Source organism: Nelumbo lutea, chromosome 3 (genome assembly GCF_056320005.1).
Source record: "Nelumbo lutea isolate HS-2025 chromosome 3, American lotus-T2T, whole genome shotgun sequence".
In the NCBI taxonomy this organism is placed as follows: domain Eukaryota; kingdom Viridiplantae; phylum Streptophyta; class Magnoliopsida; order Proteales; family Nelumbonaceae; genus Nelumbo; species Nelumbo lutea.
Genome location: NC_142686.1, coordinates 114,704,462 through 114,713,542, shown reverse-complemented (window position 1 = coordinate 114,713,542; position 9,081 = coordinate 114,704,462). Strand labels below are relative to the sequence as shown.

Genomic DNA, 9,081 nt, shown 5'->3' with positions numbered 1-9,081 from the left:
AGAATAAAGAAAACCAATCGTTGCTCAAAGACTGTAAGGAACTAGCAGAGAACCTCAACTTACTGTACATACACCTTTGAAGAGAAGGCAACCAAATAGCAGATTGGATAGTCCACTACCAAATAGCAGATTGGATAGTCCACTACCAAATAGCAGATTGGATAGTCCACTAAAGTTATTCGGTTTCTTGAGTGGTGACTCTTACAAGAGATTTGTTTCTAATTATTTGTAAGGAGACTCCTGAAAGAGACACTTTCTCAGGATTCATTTGGTTTGCAAACAGAATTGGATTCAGAATCAGAATTGGAATGGTCTATTTGCATAAAGTCTATTTGGTTAAGATAGGAATAAGAATGGAAATTAAGAATAAGCTGGACTAAGATTTCATTCCCAAGAGAAGAAGGGGAGGGAATGACCATTCCCTCAAATGGGAAAATGTCATTCCACCAAGAATGGAGAAAATGGATTCCAATTCTATCCAACCAAACATTGGGAATCCAAATGACCCCATTCCAATTCCATCCCAGACCTCTATTCCCATGAACCACGAGCCCTTAGGCTATGTTTGGTTTGAAGGAAAATGTAAGGAAAGGAAAGGAAAGGTAGGGAAACCTTTACAACCCTTGTATTGGTTTTCCTATTTTTTATGGGTGGCAACGAGCTCGGCTCGGTTTTAGCCAAGCTCGAGCTCGAGCTCGAGCCCAATTTAGTGGCTCGATTATTAAACGAGCCAAGCTCAAGCCTACTAAAGCTTAGTTCATAAGCTTATTAATCATTATAATTCTTAATTTTTAAAATATAAAATAAAAAAATTATATAAAATTTTTATTTTTATAAAATATTTTTATAATAAAATATTTTTATAAAATATAAAACGAGCCTAGCCGAGCCAAGCTCGAGCTCAAGGTTCTGGCTCGAACCGAGCTCGAGCTCGAGCTCGAACCTTGTAGAATAGTCTCAAGCTGAGCTCGAGCCTGGTACTATTCAATTCGGCTCAAATCCACCCCTATTGTCTTTCCCTTCCTTTCCCTACCTTTTCCTTCAAACCAAACAAGACCTTAGTGTTTGCTTTTCACTGTTCTGTCCAGGTCTTTTTTTTTTCAAGGTCTTCTCTGCTTATTTCCCTGCATACCAAAAAAAACGATGCATTCAAGTTCAGGCTCTGAAATTGATGCATGAATCAAATAGACTCCACATATGGCCATGCTGGCTGGTAATGTCACTCTTTTAAGTGCGAAATCATGGCACATGATCTTCCGAGTACGCGAAGAGGGTTGCATAAATTCCTTATTCCCATAAGAGTACAAATACAAATATGTACTGTACAAATATATACAAATACAAGGTTTTGCACTCTACAAATTTGTATTCGTACTCCTTCCAAACTGAGCCTACCTGACTAATATTTCGCATTCCCTGCCTAATTATTATTTCTCTCTAACAGAGAGAGAGAGAAGCTCCTTGCAGTTATGTAAGTAAATAATAAATATCGGGCTAATTGTTAAAAGTTAATAACATACAGATGAGTGTTCAGCTCTGAACCACAAAACCAGGTTCCAATCATCCCGAACACATCAAGAATCAACTTTCATTTGTTGATTACAGACCAAAAATAAATTATAAAAAGGTCTCTCAGCTATTGAACACATTTCAGCACCTCATCTGTGTTCAAAAGATGAGTCTGTTTAACTGACCTTGGCTCTACCAGACAACAAATATTATACAACATGAGATGTACGATATATTGGACAACTCCACTAAGACCTCTAAGGACAACATTTCGCTTCTGCTGTGAAGATGGACCTCTCCATGTCACATTTTCAGATTGAAAATGTTGTGCTTTCTTCCCAGGCGTTTCACTGTACAGTATAAAAGTATGGTGCTTACACAAGAATCTGTGCTTTGGCTGCCCCACGGGAGCACTTTTTGCGTCCAGTTTTACTCAAAGCACAGCGACATGTCTGAAGAACCTCATAGTCCTCATCCATTAACAACATTGATGCCATCTCTGGATTATCCAAAAGCATTTTTGATGTCAGATACCCAGCAATTGTCCATGTCTGGTAAAGCCGTGATTGTTTCCCAATAAACCTTCCATTACGGGTGTCATAATATTCAGGCCACTGATCCATTGAGAGCCTCTCCTCTGCCAAAGTAATTGCCTTTCTGGCTAATTCTGGCCTTTTCATCTTGATGCAAGCCAATGTGAACTGAAATATTTAATATCATAAAGAGTTAAAGAACATCCAAAAAGTAATCAAGCCAACAATCCAAGTCTATGCATCCAATACCCTCAAACCCGTGTTGTACATCATTTCTTATTATATCATCTAATTGGGCCGACTTTTGGCCAAACAGAATCCTAATACATCAAGAAAACAGGTTGAACCCTGCAACATGAACAGATTACAAGGGAAGCAGCATTATCTTGTCATCCCAGATGTACATGCACCTTTTCCAATAGAAAGGCAATGAGGTTTACCCACGCCCTCCCCTCACCCATTTTTTATATGATAATTCACACAAACACTTAAAAACAAATTCAAATATACCTGCCACAGAAGTGTTGGCCAAGATCCACCATTATGATATGACCATGGTCTGTAACAGTCAAAATACATAAATGATGTTCAGAATACTCAACCAATTTAGACATCAAAAATAATTCATGTAACCAACTAAAAGATTTGAAGTTAAATGTTGACTTCTTTGTTCCAGTTTCCTATATAATAGGTGAAATTAGGTGTAAAATAGGTCGTGCTGGGCCGGCATGACACGGCCGGTGGACCATCGGGCCATGCCTCCCATCCCTAGGATATTTTGGGGGGTCATCCCAGCACGGGCCACAAACCAAGCCCACACTGGCCCGTGCCAGGCTGGTCCGTGGGTCAAGCCTTGGGCCAGGCCGGGCCGTGCACTGGACCAAAGTTATTTAATTTAAAAATTGAAATAAAAAACCTTAAAATTTTAATTATATATGAATTTTGATGTATGCAATTTCTTATATATACAATAATTAAATAAAATAGTATAATAAAATTGAAAAAAAAATGTATTTTATTAATATGTTATATACTATATATTATTATATAATTATAATTTATATAATATATTATATATGAAATATATATATATATATTATATTTATATATATAAATATATATATGGGCCGTGTTGACCCGGCCCGCTGACCTGAAACTCCAAGCCCGACACGACCCATCAACCCATACAATCGTGCCAGGCCACGGCACGGCCCGTGGACCATTGGGCTGGGCCAGCTCAAAATCATGTCAGGCCGTGTCAGCTCAAAATCGTGCAGGGCCATGCAAGGCTGTGGGCGGCATGACCTAATTTACACCTCTAGGTGAAATATATACATATAGCATTGAAAAAACTTACGTATTCTTCGGGTCACCACCAGTGATTATACGCCACTCCTCGTAATCCAAAGAAGGGTAACATATCTTAAGAGGCATTTGTCCCACAAGATCATCCCATTTGTCTTCAATCAGATTTAATATACCCTCATTCTGTTTAGGAGTACCCAAGGATGAAACAATGGACCAAAGGTTGCCAAGTGTGAAAAACCTAAAATCCATGTGAGCTGGCTGCAAATTGCCAATAAGATAACCACCTTGCTCTGGGATCCATTCTACTAGCCAAGAAGGAATTTGATCAGGATAGATATTGAACTTGTTGATGGCATCCGTAGAGTATTCCTCTGTCTTGTAACGGTATATTTCATTTATCTTCTTCATATCTACCCAGTAGTACTCTCTAATATGAAATGACAATGCACTGAGCCGGTTATTAATGGCTGTCACAAGATTCTTGGATCCATCATCGACAGTTAGCATCTCTCGGGAGCAACGCAAAGCTGAGTAGAACAATGCCTGCCAAAACAAGCTTGTCAATGGATTATAAACCACAACAACGAAGGAAAAATAACCAGAGGCAAAACAAGCTTGTAAATGATAACATGAATGTGGGATGAAGGTTAGAACATACTACAATGGCAATAGGGAAGAAACAACCAATTCTTAAAATAAGATGCAAGACAGGATCATAATGTACTAGATAAAATAATTATTACCACACAGTACAAACCTCATCATACGAAAGATCTAGACAAAGAGAGAAGACAAAAAAGGTAAAGTATTCTAGCAACTCATGCTTCGTTAGCCTTCAAAAATATTCCTTTCAATAGTTCTCAGTCCTTTTCCAAAATAAGAAATCAAATTCATAAAAGTTAACGTTTATGCACCAAGTTTAACTTAGGCTACATTATATTACCCAAATAGATGGCTAATTGACCTCACCAACACAAAAAAGATCCAACACTAATCCACCTTCCCCTCTAAACTGTAAAGATTAAAAGAGTTCTCCATTACCAGCAACTTTCCCTGACTAAAATCAATAACAACAATGGGACTACATTAGAAATTATCACCCATGTTATAAAACACTAGCTTGTTATTATTATCCTTGGCTCAAATGGTATGGATGAGTTATCACTTTTTGCAACACAAAAAGAAATGCTTCCAAAGGGCAACATGATCAGAGTGTAGTACATTTCTACAGAAGAAAAGTATCAATTGAACATTAAGCCTGATATAAAGAACAAATTAAGTTCTAATATTAGCTTTACACATAAACTTAAACTCACATATCTCAACCAATTTCCCCTTACAGGTTTACTTACTGATTAGAGTTAGTGTTTAGGTGTTCTACACCGAGAGATGAAAAGGAAGAAACAATAATATATTCAGGTATTGTTGCTTTTAGGAGAAAAAGAATAAATAAAGAATTTTACAAACATGATAAGTTCTCTTAAACACAAAATAAAAACAGCGCATATAGAGGGTGTTTGGCACCATTTCGTTTCATGAGCATCCTGTTTTGCCAACTTGCCACATCAGAAAAAACAGAAACACAATGAAACCAAGTTTGGGTAGTTCTGGAGAAACTTTGCTTCAGCATTAGCGTTTTGGGTTTTGTATGAGGGAGGGGGTAATCTCAAATACCAAAAACGATGATTCTTAAATCATCATCATGATCTTGAATCACCATTCTGATGTACAGAAGAACTGAAAGTTGGAAAAGCTGACAATTTTCGTTAGATGTCATAGCTTAAATGTAATAAAAATATTTAATATTAGAATATTAAATGCTCAATCAAAATTTCCCAACTAAAAAGATTTCCAAAAAAACAAAAACAATGGATGAACAGAGGTTATTACCAAAAAAATAAAAAATAAAAGAAAAGAGGTGATGAATTTCCTGAATCATGGTAAATAGGAATGCTCGTGCAACACTTGGTGTAGTGATCGGTTCTATTCAGCACTAGAATCAGTGATCATCTAATCAATGCACACTCACTGGGCACCATATCATTTTATAATTAACTGGTTTAAAAATTCAGACAAAAAAATGCAAACTTCTATTTTCAAGCCAATGAGTTATAAGCACAGCTGGGTGCTTATAGCTTAACCATAGCATGTTCATCCAAGCATTAGTCGTGGCTAAGAACTGCAATATCAAGCAAAGTTCCCAAAACCAAGCAAGGGAATGTAAGTTCTGGCAAACTAAAGCCCCGTGCTTAGCACTGTCACACTGTGGGGCCACTATGCCATTGGCCCAGACGAACCTACTCAATGCAGATAATTTCTGCAGCTATATAACCGTCTATTAGAAACTTGAGGCTTTTCTTACCCAAATAAACAGAAAACAGCTTTTGTAACACCAGATCATTTAAGTCAAAAACTGATACTGATTGCAGGATGGTCACTTAATACAATCCAACTAGTCCTTAGATTATTTCATACCGCTTCAAGCTCATTTTCTTGTGGTCATCCCCTTGCTCTTTTAGAGCCTTACTTGAACCAAAGTCACTCCTCACTAGCGCAGTCATCCATTGCCATGTTGCCAACTACCATTCCAAAAACCAAAAGACTTGACACTGAAAAGTGCTATCCTAAAACAACCTAGACAATGCAACATATTTTCTTGGTTGGAAAGGGTGACCATGCAACATTATTTATCTACAATTAGAGCATAATAAAACAGATCAAGAAGTAATTCATCAGATACATTGAAGCTAGCTATGTAAAATGAAACAAAAGGAAAGCATTTAGTGCAGTTAAATGGTGATCTCTTACTGTCGGATAAATCCCACAAGAAAAGCATTTACAATAAACAACATATGGGCATAGCATTTATTTAAATAGTTACCTTTAGGCCCCGTTCGTTTTTTTGGGAAGCCACTTACCTGGGTAAATGTACTTACCCGGGCAATTGCATTTACCCATGTTCTTTTATTTTCCAGTTAGATAAGACGATGACCATTTTATCCATAAAAATCCATTTCAGAAGAGGCAATTTTGTCCCATCCAAGTGTTGACAACTTTCCCCCCAGGTGGTAAAGTTACTTACCCACCTAGGAGATACTTGGGCAAGTGATAACCAGGAAAAATGAATTTTATGTAGACCCTACATAAATCCAAAAAAAGAAATCGGTATCTCGGTCAATGGTATTCCCATTGACTGACTTTCCCTCCTCTCAAAAGCTGAAAAGCGAACGAGCCCTTAATGACTATTAATATATATGACAACCCAACAGAATTGAAAGCTGAAGTGTACAGAAGAAATGATTGCAAAGGTGCATGTAGAGTCCCAACTTACTTGGATCTCAAGGGGATGGCCATGAATACCCATCCGTCGATCTATCATACAAGAACCGTCAGTGACTAACAGAGAAGGGAACATATCAAAGCCATCAGTTAAACACAAATTCAAAATGAGCTTTATGCCAGTTTGTACATCGACCCTTTCTTGCAATGCATAATCACCAGTGATCTTTCCATAAGCTCTTAACAAGATAATCCACCACAATCCTATCAAAATAATCAAAAAACCAAGAAAAAAGAAAAGAAAATCAGAGTCCAATCCTAAATGATGCTTAGTGTATAAATTCCTTATTTCCCGCTTGTATCATAGAGCTGACAAGAAAACTACTGAACAAACCAGAGTTTGCATAAAGAAAAAAATGAATGTCCATATATGGGGATGATAACAACAGCAACAAAACAAACTATAATTAACAATTCGTATTAAAACTCACCAGAATCAACTGGAGCGACACGGCCAATAGCTGACTCACCAAAATCTGGATCTAAAACTTCTTCAAATGTTCCGGTACTGCCATCAAGAGGTACAGTTCTAACTTTAAAACTTGCCGGCATCAACCCTTGTCCTGGGCTGTAGCAATCCACAGTTTTCTCCCAGCTCTAATTAACAAACATGACATAACATTTAAAATCTAGAAATTCAAAAACTAACAAAAGAACCACACAACGCAAGCATCTATTACAAGACCAAATGGCTGACCAACAAAGAAGAACAGAAAGGTTCTTTCATGCCATAAAATGGCAAATGTAAATACACACACCGCGAGCATAATAAGAAAATTGACGACCATGATCACATTTGGGAACCCCAGACGAATGGTGGTAACATGCAGGAACCCAAGATTTTACCAACATTAGAATAATAACAGAAGAACAAAAAAAGTCAATATAAAATTCCATCTTTCCACAAACCACACATTATCATAGGATATAAAACCAGTGGATTACTAACATCACAGATTGCGAGTAAATCATTCATAAAGTCCCATGTACTAGTTAGAGGGACAAAAGAAGAAAACATGCACAGGCATCTGGAATAACGGATAAATGAGGCCGACCTTAACCATATCATAACCCGAAATCAAATATCTGTACCACCAAAAAATTCAAAATATTTGGAATATTCCAAAACATCACCAACATAGTAGCCTCATAGACCAATGAAACTTTTGATTTAATCTTAAAAAGAATATAACTAATAGGTAGGCTGCAACAAGTAACCAATCAAGAAGACGACGAAGAAGAAGCACAGAGAACCTGCAATTGCAAAGTGTGAAGAAGAAAGTTCCTGACGATCTCCCCTTCTCCCCGTAGCAGGAAGGCGAGTGCCGACGGGACAAAATCACGAATAAAGACCTGATCGTAATTGAGCGGCATCTTATCAGCAGGATCATTAGCGGCAACAGTCCCGATTGGGCTGCCACAGTAATTAACAACCGCATTCTGCAACAACTTCCATGCCTCCTTTTCAATCTCCGTGACCTCTCTCTTGTGTGTGGAAATCTCGGTCTCCTTAAGACCTTCAGAAGTCTCTACCGGATGTACATGTTCCTGTTGTTCTTGTCCTTTTCCGTCACCAACGCCTCTCTCAATCCTTTCGACGACGAGAGGTTTCACGTTGATACCACCCTGAATGTAAATTTTCTCGAAGCTCTTGTCATTAACATGGGAGTCGACGGACGTGGAATGATGTCGAACATCCGAGGCAACATTAGCAATAAAAGAAGTGCCTCTATCTTGCCCAACATTACAACAGCGAGAGAAAACCCTAGATTGACCCCAATTCGAATCAGGAGAACGAAAAGGTCTCTGATCTGGATTGGCTACACATTTAAAACCAAAAATTCGAGGGGAATTGCTATGTAATTGACGATGTTGGAGCAATTTGTATCGAAAACCTGACAAGTTATTAGCGAGCGAATGTTGACATGTTGGCGGTAAGAATCCGAAGAACGCCGAGCCTCTGCAACCGATTAGGAGTTTACAGCAGGGTCTCATCGTGGATATTCCAAAAGACCCACTCGGATTCATACCACGAAGAATCAAAATTAAGGAAATAAATTGAAGTATAAATCAGATGAATGGATTAATTATATACAACTCTGTTTATCTTGAAAATTTGAAAACAGAGCGATTACAGAAATAAAGAAATGAGAAACAACTGAGATAGAAAAATAACGGAAGAGTAAGATTGCAATCTACAAATAGAGAAAAATAATACCGAAATTTAGTTGAACGGATGGATAGGTAGTTTATAGAGGCCTAAAATAGAAAGAGAAATGGCTGCCGGAGATGAAAATGGTTCTTTCTTTCTTTAGAGAAGCCAACGCTGCCTTTTTTTTTCAATTTTTAATGGTTATTATAGGCACAGCGGAGGGAAGGTTCGAAGATGGAG

At 37.7% G+C, this 9,081-nt stretch overlaps 1 protein-coding gene across 1 annotated transcript; it reads right to left on the bottom strand.

Annotated features, from left to right (window-relative positions):
* Window positions 1-1,467: 1,467 nt before the first annotated feature.
* On the bottom strand, window positions 1,468-9,081 carry A/N-INVA (Plant neutral invertase family protein). Its single transcript, XM_088979841.1, has 6 exons — window positions 7,944-9,081; window positions 7,121-7,286; window positions 6,682-6,893; window positions 3,400-3,893; window positions 2,553-2,601; window positions 1,468-2,210 (listed from the first exon to the last, which is right to left on the bottom strand). Exons 1-6 carry the CDS (start codon window positions 8,715-8,717, stop codon window positions 1,884-1,886), a joined length of 2,022 nt encoding a protein of 673 aa, XP_088835967.1. The 5' UTR covers window positions 8,718-9,081; the 3' UTR covers window positions 1,468-1,883.